At 45.6% G+C, this 21716-nt stretch overlaps 1 protein-coding gene across 16 annotated transcripts in view; it reads right to left on the reverse strand.

Annotated features, from left to right (window-relative positions):
* Recql (RecQ like helicase) overlaps positions 1-21687 on the reverse strand; it is a 24618-nt gene extending 2931 nt beyond the window's left edge. For 4 of the 16 annotated variants that reach the window (XM_063286166.1, XM_063286171.1, XM_039107702.2 and 1 more), the window contains exons 1-12: positions 21603-21687; positions 19346-19393; positions 12836-13033; positions 11518-11697; positions 9586-9692; positions 7630-7828; positions 4139-4305; positions 3259-3340; positions 2257-2405; positions 2052-2169; positions 1301-1439; positions 22-113 (exon numbers count right to left, since the gene is read on the reverse strand). In XM_063286166.1, the coding sequence (XP_063142236.1) occupies positions 22-113; positions 1301-1439; positions 2052-2169; positions 2257-2405; positions 3259-3340; positions 4139-4305; positions 7630-7828; positions 9586-9692; positions 11518-11697; positions 12836-13033; positions 19346-19361 (1447 nt within the window). In that variant the 5' untranslated portion in view covers positions 19362-19393; positions 21603-21687. Of the gene's footprint in view, positions 1-21; positions 114-1300; positions 1440-2051; positions 2170-2256; positions 2406-3258; positions 3341-4138; positions 4306-7629; positions 7829-9585; positions 9693-11517; positions 11698-12835; positions 13034-19345; positions 19458-21434 lie in introns of all 16 variants that reach the window. The other 12 variants (XM_039107703.2, XM_039107701.2, XM_006237618.2 and 9 more) reach the window with 9 other exon arrangements.
* Positions 21688-21716: the final 29 nt, after the last annotated feature.

The raw sequence follows: 21716 nt of genomic DNA on the forward strand, positions 1-21716 counted from the left end.
TAAAACAACAAACAAGCTTACAGTCGTCTTTACAGCAGTTGTCACACATTTTGTTACAGGCGTCTGCATTCCACACTTCATCAAAATGTTGGGCTATTAACGCACGGCGACACCTGCAGACACACGGGAGAGAAGTTACTCATCTCACCAAGTATTCAGACTCTGCTCTGGAGTACATATATATCCTGTTGGCTTTCTACTGCTGCCACAGGAGTCCCACAGATGTAGTGACCAGGACCACACAAGTGTTTTATCTCACCATGTGTACAAAACATCTTAGTGTCGGGTTAGGGATTTAGCTCAGTGGTAGAGCGCTTGCCTAGGAAGCGCAAGGCCCTGAGTTCGGTCCCCAGCTCCGAAAAGAAAAGAAAAAAAAAAAAAATCTTAGTGTCAAAGTAAAAGTGATGGCAGGCTGGATGTTTCTGGAAGCCCTAACCTCTGTGCCCTTAATACTTTCTAGAGTATTTCTGCCCATACTCCTTGGTTCCTGTCCCCCTCCACCCTCAGAGCCATCAACTGTGAGCTCAGTTTTCTCTCAGCAAACTGACCTCTCTACTCCCTCAGCCACTTAAGGACCCTGACTACAGTGGACCCACGAAGGAATCTCAATTGTCTCCTGCTCTACCAGCAGTGCGAGAGCCACTGCTACAGAAGTGGTCGGCCTCACTGTAAGGAGACTGTCTTGATGATGAAGTACGTTCTTATAGTTTAGGCTAAATCTGAAAACAGTCTCCTGGACCATTAAAGAAATTTCCACCTTCTCCTTTCCTTTGACTACTGAGGCATCAGGTGGAAAGCAAATACCATTTTATCACTGGCAGGTCACTGCCAGCACTTCTGAGCTCTCTGTGTGACAGGTAATAAGGCACAGGATGGTCGAGGCCCAGGGCCTCTGGGCCCTGAGTGATGTAAGCAGAGACTGCCATGTATTTCCTAATGAGAAACTTGATCCCGCCCTGGACTAGTCAGTGACTCATAACCAGGGTGAATGGACTTGTCTGAACTTCAGTCCGAAATGCCTAGCTTCCCGGATGCCTTTTCCCAGTCACTATACACAGCTAAGCAGCAGAGCCAGGAAAGGGGCTTCTTGATGCATAACCTTCAACAGCCTGGCCTTGGGGACCCCTAACAGACAGTGTCTCTTTAAGATGAAGGCAGGAGGGGCCCAGGGCTGGCCCACTGTAGACGCCTGCATTTCCAGTGTTCTCCAGCAGTGCACGCAGCTGCCATACCACACAGCACACAGTGCAGGGAGGCAGGGGGCTCACACAGCACACAGTACAGGAAGGCGGGGGCTTACTTGCTGATATTCTGGCAGTATGACACCATCTCATACAGCTTCTGCTGTCCCACATTCTCCATGACCACCATCGAGCTGATCCTGAATATGTCTCCGAAGCCGTAATACAGAATACAGTCTGCTCTCCAGTCATCTCGACCTGTGCTTTGAGGAATTTTGGGATTGCGTCATTGCTTTTAAAAACCCAGAACATGCAAAAACATGTCAGTTGGCAGAAAGAGCTTCACAATGGAGCTGTAAGTTTCCTATGTGAAGTTAATCTGCAAGAGCTACCCTGAGGGGCCGGTTAGATGACTATACAGAGGCTCATCACAGATCAGTTTAAGATAGAAAAACAACTGTCATGAGTAGTTCACTTATTTTGGTTGTACATGTGAATGAATCCACTAAGTAAAAATTTCAATGGCAGACATGAACATATTTTACAACACACAAGAAAACAATTTTTAAACCTAACAGAATGTAAGAATAAGTATAAATATGACTTTAAAAAAGACTCGTTCTAAAAATTAGTACCTAAAAACAAGTATTAAAAGTCAGGATTCTGGTAAGGGGGTTGGTTGGGGAGGGGAACACCTTTATAGAAGAAGAGGAGAGGGATGGGATAGGGGGCTTATGGACGGGAAACCAGGAAAGGGACTAACATTTGAAATGTAAATAAAAAATAACCAATTAAAAAAACAACCCTCAGGATGCTTAAACACGTCCTCGATAAAACCTCCTGAGATTACTCCTGGTCGAACCTACATACCGGCACGCCCACTCTCTTGGTAGTAATTCTCCATGGATTTGCTCATTGAATGATGGATGACAAACCTCACGTCAGGCTTATCAATTCCCATGCCAAATGCGACTGTTGCCACTACCACCTAAAATGTGTTAATATTTGGTCAGTTAGTTAAGTCATTTACATATTTTAAGGGTAGATCAGGCTTTCCCAGACTGCATATGCTAACCTGAAGCTCATTGGCTGACCACTGCGTGTGAACCTTGGTCCTGTCCTCCGGCTCCATGTTGGCATGGTAAGTGCCTGCACGGACCCCCAGCTTCTGTAAGCTAATGGTGACTTGTTCAGAGTCTTTCTGAGAAAAACAGTATATGATTCCTGAGGTAAAAGATGGCCAAGTATTAGATACATATGCAGGTCACATTTGCTGGGAGTTTACTGTGTAACAGGCTCAAGACAATGAACAATTACAAGGCAGAAAGGGGAAAGGAGTCATAAAGTCCCAAGCCTCTGAGCACATACCGATTGGTGGGCATAATCCTAGGTTGATATACAGCTTGTCAGAAACATAAAAGAGCCATACCAGCTCATACCAGCTCATACCAGCTCATACCACCTGGGGTTCCCAAGACCTCTGCTCTCTGCAACTTTATCCCACTACACAGCACTTCTTAAACTGATGGAAGTTCCATAAGATGATGTGAAGACTGGGTTTGAATAATCTGCCTTGGTGTGGTTCAACTTCCCATCTCCAGGAGTAGCCATAGCAAAAGGCTGTAGGCACACCCTCCAGGAGGGACAAACAGCCGCATACCATTACACTCTACAAACAACCTTGAGGACAGTGCTGAAGGGATACTAGGCTTCAGTCTCGCCAGTGAAATCCTTAGTCCTGGAACTCAGAAACAGATGCTCCCAACTTTACCCCCCTCACCTGGAGAGTATGGACAGCGCCCTTCCTGTGAGGTAATGTGTCCCGTGTCTCTTCAGAATATTGCAGTACCCTACAGATACTAACTTGTCAACAATACTCAGCATTGCCATCCACTCCTCAGGAGGCAAAGCAGGCAGCTTGCATTCCAACGAGACACGGATGTCACAGACAGCCTACTAGACCAAGTGAATGGATCTGACTTCATCTTCTGGTGTCAGTCATCTATCACTGGAGGGATCATGTCATTTCATAAACTCTATGAAAAGGTTCCCCAAGTTGATCTGCTTTTAGCATTACCTGACTTTCCTTTGTACCGTCCATTAATAAGGTTTGCAATGTTTTCGATAAAGTCTTCAGCACTCGAGGGCTTCTGCCGAACCTGCAAAAAGCTTTCTCATAAAAAAGTAGACTCAGGGGTTGGGGATTTAGCTCAGTGGTAGAGTGCTTGCCTAGGAAGCGCAAGGCCCTGGGTTCGGTCCCCAGCTCCGGAAAAAAAAAAAAAAAAAAAAAAAAGTAGACTCACCAGTGTCATCTAACTTGTACGTGCAAACCACCTCTGAGGTGTGATTCCCTCTCGGGTAGTGTCTCCTCCTGTCACTCTCGCCCATATGACTCATCCCTGCCTGTATCTAGCCTGTCTCCTTGACTTTCAGATCATAATCTGCCGGAGACGAGGAGGCATATAAACAGCAGGTAACTTGTGAACATGGGGGTTTTTTATTGTTTGATGCTTTAATAAAACCATGAAGCACAGTATGGATGTAATGACAATGCAAAGATTACATCTGTCCTTAAAACAGATTGAAAGGATTTGGAAAGCCACTGGGAGATTTTACCTTCAAGTATCAGAGAAACCCACATGGGAAATACTGGCAAACTCATTAGTGTGTGTTTATAGTTTCATTACTCAGTCACACAGATATCACCCCTCCTTGCTCTCAATCCTGTGCAAGAAAGAATTTAGCAAATATACCCTATTCGCTCATATTGTATAAAAAAAGACGGTATCATTTATCACAGCATTGTTTTCTATTCAGCCTAATGGAGATTATGCTGTACAAGTCACAGAGAAACTAAAGCACTACTTTACTAATGTCCTAATAATTACTTTATGACATTAGAACTGTTTATACTGTCATTATGTCATAAACACAGTAAAGAAGTATAACCTGTGTACCTCATAGTAGAGATTTGGTCTGTTGAAAGACGCTGTAAATGTCAAACATTTCTCCACACATAGGATTTTCTGTGCATCCTTCAAAACATGGTTGGTTGCTGTTGCTGTCAGCCCAATCAGTGAGATGTTGGGAAACTGGCGCTTCAAGATGCCGAGTGCTTTGTAATCTGAAAAAGATGACAATGGTCTGTCTGTCCCTCAGAGAAAGAGTAAGTCAGATCCTTAACAGCACAGATTGACAGCCACCTTGTTTTACTTGCAGACTTGGCTATAACAAATTTGAAGGCTTGGTGCTTCCTGAACTCAGAAGTTTTGCTGCACTTTTCTTCAGAAATAATGTTCTTGACAGAGGTCACATTCATTCCCTATGAAAGCAGGTGTTATGCAGGTCGTTACTCTTGACCGAAACATTGCTGGCAGGCCATTCAGGCTCAAGAAACTCACATGACTGAAAAGGCATCTCTATGAGGTTATGTAAGTAAGCAATTAGTGGGAGAAGGGAGGCTCTCCAATAGTGTAACTGCCTATAAGTTCTGCCCAGGACTCCAGCATTCATGAGTCACTCATGTACCTATAAGTAATGAAAGTCCCATCACTTTACCAAGCTGGACTTGTCCTTACCTTCTCTATCTGGGGTAAATAGCAATGATAGCCCCAGTAAAGGTCATGCAATAAGGAACACTAGGCATGCTGTCAAGCTCTGCACAACGGGCTTACAAGACAGTGAGATAAGGGGTTGGGGATTTAGCTCAGTGGTAGAGCACTTGCCTAGCAAGTGCAAGGCCCTGGGTTCGGTCCCCAGCTCCGAAAAAAAAAAAAAAAGAAAAAAAAAAAAAAAAAGACAGTGAGATAATCAGAACACTTGACTTGCAAACAGCTAGAAGAAGCCATCAATCATCTGTGTGGCTGTCAGCAATCCTACCACCTGGTACCATTCAGAGTATCAATTCAGAGCAGAAGACAAGTAGTGGTAAAGCCACTTTGGGAAGAACCTGCTTCCAAGACACCATTCAGACTCGTACCTGCCACACACACCCAGTCATGACAAGAGTGGTCCTTCATACCCCTTCAGTACTTAAAATGTCTGGAAGAAACTGATAAAGAAATGTGGTAGGAAATGCTAGGTGTCAAGAGAAAGCCCTGTGACCACCGAGGAGAGCGTGACTGCCTAGGGAGTTGTAGATTTCAGAGATGGCATTTGTGTCAGGTCTGGAAGACTACAAAGAAGTTCACTAACCAGGTCAGGAAGGAGCACAGCACACAGCAGTACCAGTCACTGTGAAAATTACCCAGCACCATTCAGGGGAGTCAGATCACAGGGTATGGTCTACTGTCCAATCCATTCAGGAATTTTACTTCCCAGAATTCGTTCCATGTACAGTAGCAAGTGCTGCTTGTCTCTGAACATCTTCCTACAAGTTCTAGCCAACCTGGTCTCTTCCACTCTTCCTTGGACTCCTCTCCCAACACAAGCTTTGACAACCAACACTGGCTCTGCTAGGGCCTTAGCAGGCTCCACAGATGTTACACTGAGGTCACGGTTTCACAGAGAGCTCTTCCCCACTTCGAGCCCCTTGATACTTTGTATGACCCTCTCAGCTCTGGTTTGTCCTTTGGTGCTCAGAAAAGTACTGAGGTCACCACTGGTCCTCCAGCTTTCCCCTTCTGACTTCCCTATGCTCAGTTCTTCCTTCAGCTGTGCAGAGCCTGCCTTATAATCAATTTACAAAAGTCCTGTCACTTTCAGTCCCTCTGACTTCTGCCTGCATTCTCAAGAAGGCCTCCTAAGAAAGCAGACTTCCTGGAAGCTGTGAACAACACAGCCAGCTGATTGGACTCTGATAAGGTTCAAGGGGTCACCACACAAGTCGAAAGTCAAAGAACACACAGGCTCTTGTTCCAGAAATCAGCCTTGGCTAGCACTGCACAGACTATGCTGGAACAGGCAAACACTGGATGAAGGGAATCCTATCTCAAGGCCCACATCAGATGCCTGCAGTGCTGAGCTGCAGTGACAGCATGGATAAGACAAAATCACTGGTTGCTCAACTGAGTTCCATTCTCAGGACCTACATGTAGCTCAGTCCAGTCCAGGGAGCCAACACTCTGGCCTCCTCAGTCACCAGGAACACAAGGTGGATATACACACACAAAGGCAAAACACTCACATGTAATATATATCTATCTCAGTCTTTGGGCCATAAGATCCTGTCACTAAAGAAATGTAAAAAAAAGAAAGATAAAGACAGATGGAATAAAACTCTAGAAAACACTAGTATTTAAGGAAAAAATGAAACATACAAAAAATTGGAAAGTAAGAAATTCACTTCCTTTCATGTGTTTGTTTCACGATGGTAAGCAAGCAAGGGAGAAGGTAGGACTACCGGAAGGATTGGACAGCTAAAGGGCTAAGTGGCTACTGATGGGAAGCTGATCTGTGGTACAAAGCCGCACAGCCGTGTAGACAGCAGGGAAGGGACCCGTCCCACCTGATGTGGGCTAGTAGAAGGTGACAGTCCAGGACAAATGCAGCAGAGACCATGACGACAACCTAGAGACTGCCCGGGGAAAACATGGGACCCATGATAGATGAACAAGCTGACCCAGAAGTCCTTGAGAGTGAAAAGTCACAGAAGGAAAAGTGGGCTAGGTCAGGGGATAGGAATTGTAAATTAAAACTTGTAGCCAGGTGTGGTGGCACATGCCTGTAATTCCTGCACACTGGAGGCAAATGCAAGTAGATCTCTGAGTGCAAGGCCAGCCTGGTCTACATATCTAGTTCCAGGACTACACAGAGAGCCCCTATCTCAAAAAACAAACAATAACAATAATAGTAATTAATAACGTGTATGTATATATGTATGTATGAGCATGTATGTAGCATTTGTGTATGAGCACATCCATGCAGACGTCAGTGACCACGTTAGGTGTTGGTTCCTTATCTACTTGAAGGCAGGGTCTCTTCTGCTGCTGCTACTGTGCTGCGTACACCTGGCAGGCAGGCTGGCCTGCCAGCTTCCCGGGACCGTCCCTCCCACCTGCACGGGGTGCTGAGTTGCTGGACTCAGCGTCATGGGTCCTGGGGACTCTGCATGGCAATCACTCGCCCTAGCCAAGACTGTTTAATAAAACAAGGCTGAGTAACTTTCTTTAGGGTGTCTTCGGGATTAGGTTGGCAGCTGAAGCATTACTAAAATATCTCATCACACTTGAGCTTCTCGGAGCTGGGTGGTACACTGGAAACCCAGGAAGACGAGAATACCTTTAAAGTCCTACAGATTCCTCAGTGACCAGGAAAGTCAAGAAGGGGTCCGGAGTGCTAGAGATGTAACTGGGGAGGAGGCTTGTCTCTCACGGGTAACAAGTGGCTGAGATGCTGCACTAATGAATGGAGGCAGAGGAAATGAGCACCGACTCCATGAGTGGACAGTGAGCAGAGGCAGGCCCGCCTACCGCGATCAGCAGATGGAGAAGTAACCCCACATCCGTACCCGGCCTGAAGTCATGTCCCCACTGACTGCAGCAATGCACTTCATCCACCGCCACTCCAGTCAGTCTCCCGGCCTCATAGGCTTTCTCTAGCCTCGACATGAACATCTTGCTTTTTGCAATTTTCTCTGGAGTCACATAAATCAGCTTTAAGTGGGAGTTTTTATTCATCATTTCAGTGTGCACACATTTTACATGTTCCTATGAAAGACAGAGTAGACACTCAGAGCAGAGTCAAGTCGATGGACCATGATACTAAGTGAAAACCAGTGTTCATTACTAAAAGGCAACAGAAGAGCAGTAGCCTGGGGCTCTTCCAGAAGCAGATGCTGGCTCACTAAAAATGAAGCCCCATCCCCGGGTAAGCCATGACAGCTGTGCCCTAGTGATCCACATCCAGAGTGCTGAAGATAAAAACTAGTCACTTGGCAAAAAAGGGAAGAGTCATGAATATGTCAAGATTTTCCAATAAACAATGTGTATAATTTTAAGTTGTTAATAATAAAACCCAAAATGTGAACCAAATACAGTAGCTGTGGCCATACAAATTCACTCATTAAATTTATAATTATACACCCATGGACAAAACCATTTAGCTGTTTTAATTATAGCTAATTTAATGAAGTTATCAAATACTCATTTAAATATGTAGACTCTTGGGTACACTTACCATTAAATATTATAAGTATTAATATTTTAATCAGAATGCTAAGTGTTGCATTGTGCTTCACTTTTCTCTTCATTAGAGGTGCAGGGCCCAGCAAGATGGCTCAGCAGGCCAAGGAGCCGACCTGACTGCCTGAGTCAAATCCTCAGGAGGGTCCACATGGCAGGAGAGTGAGTCCTACTCCCTGTCCTCTGGCCTCCGCCTGTGTGTGCACTGTGGCATGTTCACGCCCTACTCCACTGACACACAAGTCAGTTTAACAAGTAAAACAACAATACAAGTTATACACTGAGAAATGTACAGTTAAACATGTGGCCTGGATTTGTTCATATGAATAAATCAAGGGGTTACGAGGATTGATGGAGAATGGCAACCACTTGTGTATTCCATAACTTGTGAATTCCATAAGAGAATTTATAAGGAACAGCCTGGAAGTGGTCTGTCCTGCTGATAAGGTAAGACAGTCTGTCCCCACACACACGTGTGCTCTTAGTGACTCGTCTTCTGTATTAATGGATTGCACAATGAAAGATCCTTCCTTGCTAGTGTGTGTGTGTGTATGATGCATATACACATGTGTCCATGTTTACATGGAGTCACGTCAGATCAGAGTGAACTTTCCTTCTTTATATGCCCCACCTTACTTTTCTGAGATACAATCTCTCACTGAGCCATGAGCTCATCAATTAAACCAGGCCGGCTGGTCAGCAAGTTCCAGGGAGCTTCCTGTCTCTACCTCCCCAGCTCCAGGAACACAGGCAGGAGCCACTATCATTCAGTTTGCACATAGGTCCCCAAATTAAACTCAGGTTGCCCTCACGCTGCAAGCACTACCCACTGAACCATCTTCCCAGTCCCTCCTTGCTTTATACTACATAACAAACATGTTAGCAGATGCGCCCTCAGAAGTCTAGACGGGAGAAAGGCTGTCATGTGGAATGCAGTCTCCATGAGCACCAAGCGCTGGGCTGCTGTGGGACCGAAGCAGTACCTAAGGGAATAAGCTTGCTGCTTCTAACAAGGTCACAAGGACAGTGAGCCCAAACCCTACGACTTCCTGTCTCGTGAGGTACTGAGCTTTCATGGATTGCTTTTATCTTTATAAGTAAAAAAGGCATTGTTAATTCATGGGGCATACAAAAATAGTGTCCAGAGCTAGCTGTGAGCAGAAGCCCCAGGCTCATAACATGGTATTTAGAGTTTATACCTTACCGGACACTCAGATGCAGGTGAGGATCCCACATCAGTTAAGATTACTTTACATCTGAAACTCCAAACCATGCTCCCATACCTTAGAGCTAGAAGAATTCAACATAGTAGCTGAAATCCCCAACTGTTGTAAAACCATCAGCTGATCTTCCATAAGAGAGATGAGTGGACAAATCACCAGTGTAAAACCTGAGAGAGAGAACAAACCAAACCTACGTCAACTCTCCAAGGCCAGTGCCCTGCGCTGAAGCAGTCGCTCTGCTGCACCGGCCAGGCTGTCACCGCTCAGGCAGCTGCTGGTGCAGATTTACCAACTCAAGGGACGTGACGGGCAGGACAAATGGCCAAGGAAGATGACTGTAAGGCAAGTGAAGTAAAACACAAGAACCACTGTGTGGGGAGATGGCTGGGCAGTTAAGAGCTGAGTCTCACACAGGACCAGGATTCAATTCCCAGCACAGAGATTCACAACCATCTGTGGCTCTAGTTTCAGGAGCTCCTCCTCTGAGCTCAGGCATGTGGACACAGACGTACACTCATACATAAAAACTCAAATAATAAGTACGTTTTAAAAGAAAACATAAATTTCTACCTTTCTTCAATCCTGCAGAAATACATTTTACTATTTTTAATTTGTTACCCTCTTTAACAACCAGTATAGAAAATCTCAATGAAATAATACACACTAGGCTGTTTTATCAGGGAAAAATTATTCAAAGCTGTCCAAGAGAACATAGCCTGTGGTGCTTAGGATGGCAGGCACATGTGGCCTTCACTTTAACATCAGATCGGTGGCCTGAGTGCAAACCAGTGAGCAGGGCAGTGACTGAAGGAAGTCTTCACGTGCGAGCTGCTGTGTGCTGCTGAAATGACAGTTCCACTTCTACTCTGTTCCTTACAGGCAGAGAGGCAGACTGAAATATACTGACTCACACGGGGACCTTAAAGGGCTCTTGCCCTGTCTGTTACTCTCTTTCTCTTTCCCACACTTTCACCTTCTTCCTCATTAGGGACAGGCACTCAATACACTTAAACAGGTCATGTCCCTATCTGTCAAAAACCAAGATGCCTACAGTGGTCTGAATCCTGAACCCTGAACTCCTTGTTGGAACCTAATACACACTGGGACAGTGCTGACGAGCACAGCCCTTAGGTTAAGAGGATCAGGCAGGAAGGGTGAGGCCTAGGATGAATGTCCCAATAAACAAGGAACAAGGGACTGGCCCTATGATATGAGGATGCAGCAAGAAAGGGCCACATCTGAGGAACAGGTCCATTCCAGACATCGAATCTGCTGCCATCTTGGTCTTGGCCTCCAGGGGCTCCAGAACTGTGAGTGATAAACTTATTACTTATAAATTATCCAGTCTAAGACAGTGTGTTATAGCACATCAGACAGACTAACACTGCTCTCCTTTCCTCATAGCCACTCTTTCCCAGAGTGCCCCACCCTCAGAAGCTCAGCTTCTAGTCACTCACCACCACATTTGCTGTCTGGGTCACATGCCAGCTCTACGTAAATTCATAGCCAGGGTCAAAGACTATTCCCAGCCTCTAACCTAACTTACAGGTCCTGGTTTTGTGTGGTCTTCTACCAGCAGCCATCACAGGTCAGTGACCCTCCCACCTCTCCTAGCCCTGACTATCCTCCAGTGCTTGTCTACCTCAGCTTTCTGCAAGGTCCTCCTCCTCTCAGCCTCAGGTGTCCCTCCGAGCCCTCCTTCCTCCCATGCCACCTGAGAGTGCACACTTCACTTTGGTGGGTTCAGAGGATTTGCATAGTGCAGGCTAGCTCACCTGGCCCAGAGCTATCATCTCACCCCATGCTTCCTCCCGCTGCAGCCCACCTGAATGTCTGTAAGCACCATGAACTCTATACGCCCAGCCCTGACTGCACCCTTTCTCTCCATCCACACATAAGCCTTTTCTCCCATGGAGCCGTGGTAGTGAATACCTGCGACTGATAACAAGTGGGTTGAAAGCAGTCTGCGGACTCACATTAACCGTCACGTACCGTCTGAGCACAGCGCTGGCAGCTGGTAGCACAAGCTCTTCCCTCCTCCTGTGGGCATGACAAGAAAGATGTCCTTTCTCGCCATGGTGGCATTGACAGTCTCCAGCTGCAGAGGTCTGAACTTCTGCAGTTTAAACACATCTCGCAGCACATGTTTTACCTTTCCGGACCATGGGAAATCTACAAAGAGAAAAATAAGCTAAGCAGACTGGAAGGATCAAGACTGACAATAAGATGTGAGCAGCCACTTTCCACATGAAGCTACCAGAATATATACAAATCACACAAGTACATAAAACTTTCAATATCTGTGAGCCACCAAAACATTTACCAGTGTTGTAATTAGTGTAACTAAGTAGTCACAGCAAAGCACAGTGAGCGCTATATGACTACTACACCAGAACCTAACGTAAGCCAGTGCCAGTAACTGAGAATTAGCATGCATGAAGGAGGGCGGTGCTCAGCCAGGCACAGGAACAAGTCAGTGGTGACTCAGGAGTTCAGAGCTGAAACGCCAAGCATGAATGAACTTAATTAAACTCTAGACTCTGGGTGTAAATGTTCTGCATTTAGAGACCAGTACCGAAAAGAGTCTCCACACACATATAAAGTTGTAATTTCTGAAATATTCCATTAAATCATAAATGTTTGTACAACAATGTTAACTGTAAGTAGAGCTGGGTGTTTGCCGGCACACATGTCTGTGTACCATGTAAGTGCTTGACGCGTCAGAGACTAATAGAGTAAGGTGTTGTATACCCTAGAACTGGATTACAGATGGTTGTGAGCCACCATGTAAGCTGGGAACAGATCCAGCAATCAGTGCTCCTAACCACTGAGCCATCTATCGAGCTCTTCACTCAAGATCTTAAGTTAAGCATGGTTTGTTCTGGGCCGGGTGTGGTGGCACATGCATTTAATCCAGGCATTCAGGAGACAGTCGGAGGTCTGTGCTTTGGAGGCCAAACTGGTCTTCGGAAGTTTCACAACAGCCTCAAAGACAAACAACAACAACAAAAACCACAAGGAGTGGGGTCTGTTCATGGCAAAGGGTAGGTCTGGTTAACTTTTTGTTTTAGTTAATGCTGAAAAATCTGGCTCATATTCTTTTTTTTGACACTGATGTTTGCTACTAAGACCATATGCAGAGAAAATAAAACCCCAAATTTCAAGTTTACACATAAAGTATTATAGCGATGAGTAAAGAATGTCTGCCTGCAAGTCCCCCTCACGACAGAGAGCTCCATCTCCAGCATGCACTGATCCACGGGTGACTTCTTTCTAGACTACAGCTGTGGAAGGCAGGAGGCTGGCAAACCTTCTTTACTCCATGCAGCTGGAGACGTGTCACAGTCGCCGCTCGCCTCGGCAGCAGAGTCCTCTAAGCACTGCTTGATTCTCTTTGTCAGGACTGACTTTCTCTGAAGGAGCTCGTGCTGCCTCTCTGTAAGTTCTTGAATCTGGATGTCAACTGCATGGAGCTCACTGGACACAGACTCCAGTTCATCCGTTAGAGCTGGGAGAGGAGAGAGAAGAGAGAAGGAACAGTGTGAGGTCCCTATTGGTTTCTGGGAATCCCTTCTACATTACAAGTCTAAAAGTAGGAGAGCAGAGGGCTAAGGACATGTTCTAGAGACACAGAGACCTGGACTAGTCCCCTTCCCAGCTAAATGATTTCAGCAGAACACCAGCCAACACTCCACTGTCCCCTTCTACCTCCACTGTCCCCTTCTACCAACTGTCCATAATATGCAGTTATTGAGACCAAAGTACTTGGGGAAGTTCAGTGGTTCACACAGGGAATTCTTGACAGGCGCTGGCCAGAAGCTAAACGTATAATAAATGACAGTTGCCATTCTTTTTTTTTTTTTTTTTTTTTTCCGGAGCTGGGGACTGAACCCAGGGCCTAAATCCCCAACCATTCTTATTATGTCATTCTTATTATGTCACACAGAACTGGTCTAACAGTTCCCTAAATCTGCAAGCAAGTCACCTGGCGACTGGCCTCACAAACACCCCCATGTTTGGATTGGTGCAGCGCATGAGAACAGCCTGCCAATCATCACAAGCAAGCTGATGGAATGTGTGAAACAAGGAACAGTGCTGTGCTGACCTGCTCTGCCATACCATGGCTGCGGACTCATGCAGTCCCAGGATGCACTTCCACTGTCCAAGTCAAGTACTGACTCAAGTATCAAGTCACAGGAAGGCTCCTTTCGATACCAAATCAAGGAAGTGAGAGAAATTTTAAAGCTAATGGTACCACGTGTGCTTGAATAACCAGTGTAGATGAATCTCTTCAGGGGATAAAATCTGTGGTCATCATCTGAAGGGAAGAATGAGGCAGCACCAGGCTCTCACTGGGATGCCAGGCATGGGGTCAGGTGCTCCGGCATCTCCCTCATGTCAGGGATCTGCTGGTGCCCCTGTGCCCGTGGGTCAGAAGCTCCTGCAGTTCCTGCTGCAACTTCTCTGTGCTCCTGGAACTCTGGGGTAGGTTTGTTCGCAAATGTATGTGACTGAGGTCTTGGCTCTTCAACAGGACACAGCATCTGGATGTGACAGCACACTGATGCAAGTGTCTCAAGCTGTCCTCCTGAGTTCTAGCTTACCCTTCAGGGTGCAGCCCACACATGCCGGCCCGAGCACATGCCCCCCTCCCATGCTCTGTAACTGTTGTCGCTGCTCTTTCATCTCTGCAGTGCTGACCTAGGACCTCAGGCAGACCACACAAGCATTCCACCCTAACCTACAGCCCGTCCTCCTGTATTCTGAGAAAGGGTCTCTCTGACATACACAGGCGCGCCTTGAACATATAGTCCTCCTCACTCGGCTTCCCTAATACTGAGATTACAGATGTGTGGCATTACACCTAGCTGCCCACATTTTCTACAGATGCTTAATACCTTCCTTCTGAAATCTGCGGTGGCTAGCCCAAGTCTTCCAAAAACTAGGTTACTATGTTACCTGTGCTTCCTACCACTAGCACATCAATTCATAAGGCACACTGCCAGGACCGCAATGGAGGCACCGTATGAAAAGTGAGCTCGAGCAAGTCCAAAGTGAAGGCAAGCACAAAGGGTAAAGCCCATTTTGCCCTCACCATCCTCATGACTCGCTGATCTCTCAGGGAGTTCCTTACACCTAGGTTCTTATTAGTAGACTGAAGAAGAAAAACAATCCAGGCTCAACTTGGAGAAGACTGTGTGACACACTGGCCCGTCTGAAAACGAACAGGATTATTGCAGGGAGCCCTGAGCAGAAACTCGGAGAGAGTTCTAGTTTGCAGTCCCTGTGTGGGTGTGTACTGCTTCTCACGGTGCCTGGGGTACAAATGCATACTGATCCACTGCCAGGGATAAACTGGAGGGTGGTTAGGGCTGGGCAGAGAGAAATCCTGGGAAAGTGAATAGGGTCTGGGGAACGCTGTGTAGGAAATCCACATGGGCATAACTGGGAAGTTACTTGTGTCCTCTGTGGGGGCCCACTAATAATAAATCAAGAAAATGCTAATTCATCTAGTGGACAAAACCATCTGGAAATCAGCCAAGCCCATTCTTGTACAAGGGCAAGAACAAGCTGCCAGTCTTCAGTCCCAACATCCATTCACTGAGATTAATCTGGTCAGCGTCCAGCTTACAGACAGCACATCCTCACTGAGTCTCCTCTGTGGCATCATTCTTAAGAGGAAGACCAGAGTTGACGAGACACTGGGACCTTCTGTGGTGCAAGTACCTCACTCAGTCACTCAGTGTACAGACACCCTGCACATGGGCTCCACCCCGCACACGGGCTCCACCCCACACACGGCCTTCACCCCGCACACGGGCTCCACCCCGCACACGGCCTTCACCCTGCACACGGGCTTGCCTCCTCTGAAACGCTGCCATTTACAAAATGCCTTGTGGACCACATTCATATTTTGCACAAACTACTTCACAGCACAGCACATGAAATTCTAGGGAATTCACTGACCAAATCATGCCCCTCAATGTTTAGAAGTAGCTATCCTGAGAGAGTAACAAAAAGTCATTTCAAAAGATCAGTTATAGTGCCAATATAACCTTATAAAATTATATAATGCACTATAACATTAAAGGGTGCAATAGACACACACACACACACACACACACACACGCGCGCGCGCGCACACACACGCATGCACACACGTCTGCTCCACATCACTGAGTACTGATACCTCTCCTGTAGACTCAATTCACAACAGTAAGAAGCAGGGTTCCTCCTACTCTTGAGAGAGCTGCTAGTTAAACTACCCTTAAAACTAGATCTTGAGGATCTAGGTATCAAGGAGAAGATGCTTCTACCAAGGAAAAGAACAGTTGCTCAAAAGATGGAAGCCAATGGCCTGCCCTCAGACACTAGAAATCAAAGGCAAGAGGCAGCTGAGCTCACTGAGGAAAGTGACCGCGACTACTAAGGGGGAGGTGGGTCACTACCACATGGTAGGACTGTGTCTGAAACAGGGGTCCATGGGACACCTCTCACCATCCCCATATATTTCTATGATTAAGCTATTACACAGTGACAATGGCACCCCTAATAAGCATACCAATAAGGTTAGTCTTCACACAGAAACAAATCAGATACAGCTCACATAGGAAGCTGGAGAAGACAGCTCTGAACACCAACTCTGACCACTGACCACCAAGAATGGGATCTGCACACCATGTCTTTCTCCTGCTCTTTGTGATTTGCCTCTTGGCCAGGCTTGTAGCTTTCTGGTTTTAGTTTCTTAGTTCCTCTCCTATTACCCAAACACCTAACATAAAATACTAGTAGTTAACCTCCTATGTCAGGCTGTGACTGAGATGAGTAAATCAATCTGTGATCTCTCTGGGCGGCTGTACAAGGGAGAGTGTCATGGCACAAGCATGACTGTACCACTGCCTTCATTTGTAAGTTAAGTAACAGAGGCCAAGGGGAGGGACATGCTGTGCTGCCTTAGCCAGGGTGGAACCATACTGACCAGCATCCCCTTCTCTAAGCAGTGCTAGAGAACTGACCTTAGAACTGAAACAGAAAACCTTTCTTTCCGCATCTACATATCTAGATCAGGGTCAGATCAGGGCTAATCACCTTGACATGAACTGCTGTGAGGTAACCTCAGAACAGCCTCCAGAGCCTGTTCTCCTTTAGTTCTCTAAACCTACAGCCAGGCTGTGTGCAAGGACAGTGACAGTCTCCTCCTTCTTCCAAACTGTGTGAGAGCTGAGAGTGGGTCATGTGATAAGAACTAGCAGACCATCTTCAAAGAGATTATTTTGCCTTTGCTCTCAACATTTTAGACCTCTTCTCATTCTGCATGCCTTTCAGACACCTCAGACCTAATCCCACAGACAACATAGAAAGAAGGCTTAACTACTTCCCACGGTCAAGTAAGGGTTAATCACTGCAGTAAATCCTTTCAATAGTCTTGGCACTTCTGCTTCTCTGATCAAATTCTGCCTGACCCAGGTATTAGTGTCAACCCACGCATCAAAGTCAGCACTTGTGACCCCTACACAAAGTCCTGATGAACGAGAATGTATGAAAATCTGGGTGCTGAGACTTTTCTCAAAATGCTACTATTTCCAAAGCTCACCTCTACGACACAGGTCGCAGGAGGTGAGAGCAAACACTCAGTGAATGACATCAACAACCCATGGAGGAGAGCATGGCCAAGAGCACGGGGCGTGTACTGCTACTCCACCTCAAGAGCATGTTGAAGAGAGTGGTTCATACGCCAACCAGTGTTCCTAAATTTGTGGTTCACATGTAGATATTCTAACAATGTGCCAACCTGAAATTAACAAATGATTTCCTCCTACCAAATAAAAGCCACAAGCCAGAGTCAATTTCAGAGGGTGCTTCAAGTATGGGTCAACGAATGGGCAGAATACTAGACAAAATAGACTAACTTCTTAAAATGGATCTGCTCCATTATTTCATTAGCTTTAAACCATAGCCCATGGGAGATCTACAGTCAGGGCAGGTAAAATAGATGTGGAATCCAATCGCACCCACACTGTACCTCTGTTCAGCAGCACCGTTAGTCTCATCTTAACCAAGAATAAAGGATCTAAACAAATTATTACTACTGATTACCAACTTACAGGATGTGAGAACAGACAAAGCCAACACTTAACACTTAGGCAAACTATAACATTGTATGCCTGTTTGTGTGGTGTGCGATGTGTGGTGTCTAGTGATAAAAAACCCTTCTGAATGTTTTTCTAAAAAGAACTCAATCTTGTTTCCCAACTGGTATTGTATGGTAGCATGCAGCAGGCCATAACCACTACACTCCAGAAAAAAACTGGAAAACCACCCTAGTTTAAAAGTTTCCTGCCCTGGCCAGACACCCATCAATCGAACCAAGAGCAAGATGTTATATTTCAGCATAGTCTGAACACGTGAAACCTGCAATGGAGGGAAACACATCACCACAGTGAGAGCTGATCTGGGGAAGGTCAATAACGCACTAACTGCTTCTGTGAACTTAAGGCACTACTCAGAGGGCCATATAAAGATTTAGATCCCAATGGGTCCAATGTAGCACTTTTTATGTTATCAGAGGGGGCGGGGGGACAGACAGACAGAGACAGAGACACCAAAAGGTCAAATAAGGTCAGTTTAAAACAATGTCACATTTCAGGCATTGTGTGAGGAGGGAAGTGGGAGAATGTAAAATGAATAAATTAATGGAAGAAATAAAACCTATTAAATCATAAAAGTTTTAGTACCACATCTGGAGTCTATATTTGTTTTTTTCTAATCACATCCCAAAACCGTACAAATCATTAAAAATGTGGTTGAAAGCTAAGAAAGCTGATGCCGATTCGTGTTCATGCTAACTGGAGCTGTGGGGTTATGAGTGACTTGTATTTTCTTCCTTGTATGTTCTCAGTCTCCTAGACATCAATCAAAAGCATTCTCTGAGCCCTCACGCACTGCTGACGGGAACATAAAATGCAGCCACTGTGCAAAACAGCACCAGCTCCTGGAAACATCAAACACAAAATTACCATTCATCAGTGGGTCCAACTCTAGGTACACTCAAAAGAACTAGAGATAAGGCCAGTGAGAGGTAATGTTTGCTGGGCTTGCCTGATAGCCTGAGGAAAGTGACCTGACTCTGCCCTCTCTACAAATGCTGTGGCACACATATACCTATATTCTCACATGTGTGCGCGTACACACATACACACACACATGGGCATACACGCACGCACACACGCACACACGCACACATACACCTATTCTCACACACACAGACACAAACACAAGTGCACACTTAAAAATCCAAGTTGTCATATTTGGTTAAAAACAATAAAACATCAACTATTCCACAACAAATAAAAAGACACACAAAACATAGCACAGCACATTACATACAACGGAACATCACTGGCATTAAAGGGAAAAAATACTTTATATTTTGACACAAATTACCTTGTAGACATAATGCCATATGAGGTTAGACAAACACCCCTGTGTATAATGTCCCCAAACAGGTCAAGTTCAGAGAGGAAGAACAGTAACTCTCCAGGGTTGGAGGGGGGAAGTACAAGTTTTATGGGCCTGCCCACATGTGGGTGGTGACAAGGTTCTGGAGATGAACAGCAATGGCAGTCACACAGTGCAGACGCTCTGATCACCCATGACCTGTCTGCTTACTAGTACTCACGTGGGAAATTCTGTTGTACATAAAAATAAAGTAGCCTTAACAAAATCATTTCTAGAATCAAGATTTTTCTAACTTTTTATATCAAAAGGCAAATCGAAGTAGAAAAACAGTAATACACAAAGGGTAACCACATCCACTGACCTGGGATGGAAGCCATTCTAAAACTGAACCGGAGATCCAAACGTCCTTCTGAAGTGAGAGAACAAATATGGTAACATGTCCACCAGCAGTACTGTCGAGGTCGGCAGGGGCCCTGTTAGCATGCACGGGCATTAGTGACTGGGCAAAGGGGGTGTCTTCAGGGGCAGAGGCCTGTGCAACGCACTTCCCGTGTGTGCATTACTGGCAGCTAGAACTGTTATGGTACAGCCTGAGTACCTGGGGGAATGGAAGCTCCCCAGTGTTTCTGCCCCACACGAACATGAGCAGTCATCCCAACCACTTCTCTCCCTTTGTTCCTGGAGAGCACCACTGTCAAATGATTCCGGAAGCTCTCTCCATGCCTCCTGGTGGCAATAAACACGTCTTTCTCCACTCTCTTATGTCTTAGTTCTGCTTGCTTTGCCTTTTGGCTTCAGCATGTTCAGCTCTACAAGGTCATGAGTTTAATCTCTAGCACCACCAATCAAACAAAATCAATTATATCAATAATGCTCAGTCAATGAGCATTATTACATACTTTATAGAGCAATATAATTTTTAAGAAATCCTATAGATGTTGGTGCCAAACAGAACAAACAGAGTGTCAACAACACTCCCCGAACAGGCAGAATATTAAATAGTTCCAACGCCAGGATCACATGTGCCTTAGCAACCTGACATACTGATCCTCTATGTCTTTCTCTCTGCCTTAAAAACCGGGGTGGCAGGACTCTTGGCCTCAACTCGCCTGCCTCCCGGGTGCTGAAACTAAAGGCATGCACGGCCGTGCCTGGCGGGACTCATCGTAAAAACAAGAAGTAGGATAGATTTTTAAAAATAAGTGGATAGATGAATAAATAAATAAACCACTTAGCAGTTCACTGTGCACTTGCTTTAGAGAGTTACAGTTAAATGCATCCTTAAAAGAAATTAGTATTCTAAGCAGGTCATTTTCAGAACTTTCTCTCTTTTTTTTGCAGGGAGTTTATTCCATTTCTCTGTAAAATTTGCTCACTTGCAGAGGGGGATGGGGATGGGGAGCACACTAGTACTCTGCTGGCTTAAAAGAATCTGGGACAGTTAAAAGTGGAAGAAAACTTGATTTATATTAAAATTTAATGGTTTAAAGCTTAGGCCTGAATAGTCACTTCCCTGAACTGTTACGAACATTTTTATTTTTGATCAATGACAATTTGTTACCATTACATAAAAACAAAATGAGAAAGCATGTCATATTTTACTTAATATTGTGTTTTTAGTAATTATTTGGGTAGGTTAGTAACCTGCCCAAAATTCCCTTACAAGGACTTAGGTTTTCTACCTGTTTACGTTTCAACTGAGTTTGCTAAGTCACTGTGCGCTCAGTTAGAACACTGGCTTTTATTAGGGGTGATGTTTTAGTTTTCTGGATCAGGAGTCAGGATCTCAGTGTGTCAATAAACTGTTTTGCTCAGTTAATAATCATCTGTCACCATTACATAAAAACAAAGAACATTATATTTTGTTTAATTTTATATTTTTGCTAAATATAAGAGTGCTCTCCAAAGACAGATTGTGCAGACATCTATTCTCACTTGGACTGTTTCCTTTATCGAATTTGTACCCTTCCTGTACAAGGCTGTTAAGACAGACAAGCCTTGATTAAAGAGTAAGGACAAAACTATCGGACATTTAAGGATGGGTTTAAGTCAAGACTCTTCCTTCCTCGTGTATGAGAGCATCTTCTTATCACTTACACTTCCTAGAGTGATAACATTCGGTCTATGGGCTGTAAGATCCTCTAACAGGGCAGAGATTGATACTCTCCACTTTTGTAAACAGCCTAGCAAAAAAGTCTTTTCCAGAACCTGAGAACAGGCTCTCCCTCTTCCCTTAGGAGAGACACGATCTAAATCCATTTCCTCCCACTCTTTCAAATATTTCTTTGGACCTTGCTGCCAAAAACCTGCCCATTGCCCAAATTAGGTAAATTCGCAGCAAAAGATATCTCAGCACGAAATACACCCAAGAACTAATTAAGTTACGAAAAGGTCGGTCAGTCAAAAGCGTGAACCAGGTCGGCGGTCATCAGTGCGGGAAGAAAACGCACGCTAACCCTGAGCGCATCCCTCCACCGCGCCGGCTCCACAGGAGGCAGAAGCACATGCCGCGGCGGCCAGGGCTCCTGAAACCGTCGGCAGACGGCAGAGGCGCCCGGCTCCTAAACCCCCCGAAGACAGCCGCAGCCCCACGCGCCGAAACGGGCGCAGCCACGAACCTGTCAGCTGTTCCGCGTGTAAAAACCTTCCCGCCGCCTCGCCCGCAGCGCCCACCCTTCCGGATCAGCCCCCTCCACCAATCACAAGTCATTACCTTCTCTGATTTGCTGTGT

Source organism: Rattus norvegicus, chromosome 4, assembly GCF_036323735.1.
Source record: "Rattus norvegicus strain BN/NHsdMcwi chromosome 4, GRCr8, whole genome shotgun sequence".
NCBI classification, from domain to species: domain Eukaryota; kingdom Metazoa; phylum Chordata; class Mammalia; order Rodentia; family Muridae; genus Rattus; species Rattus norvegicus.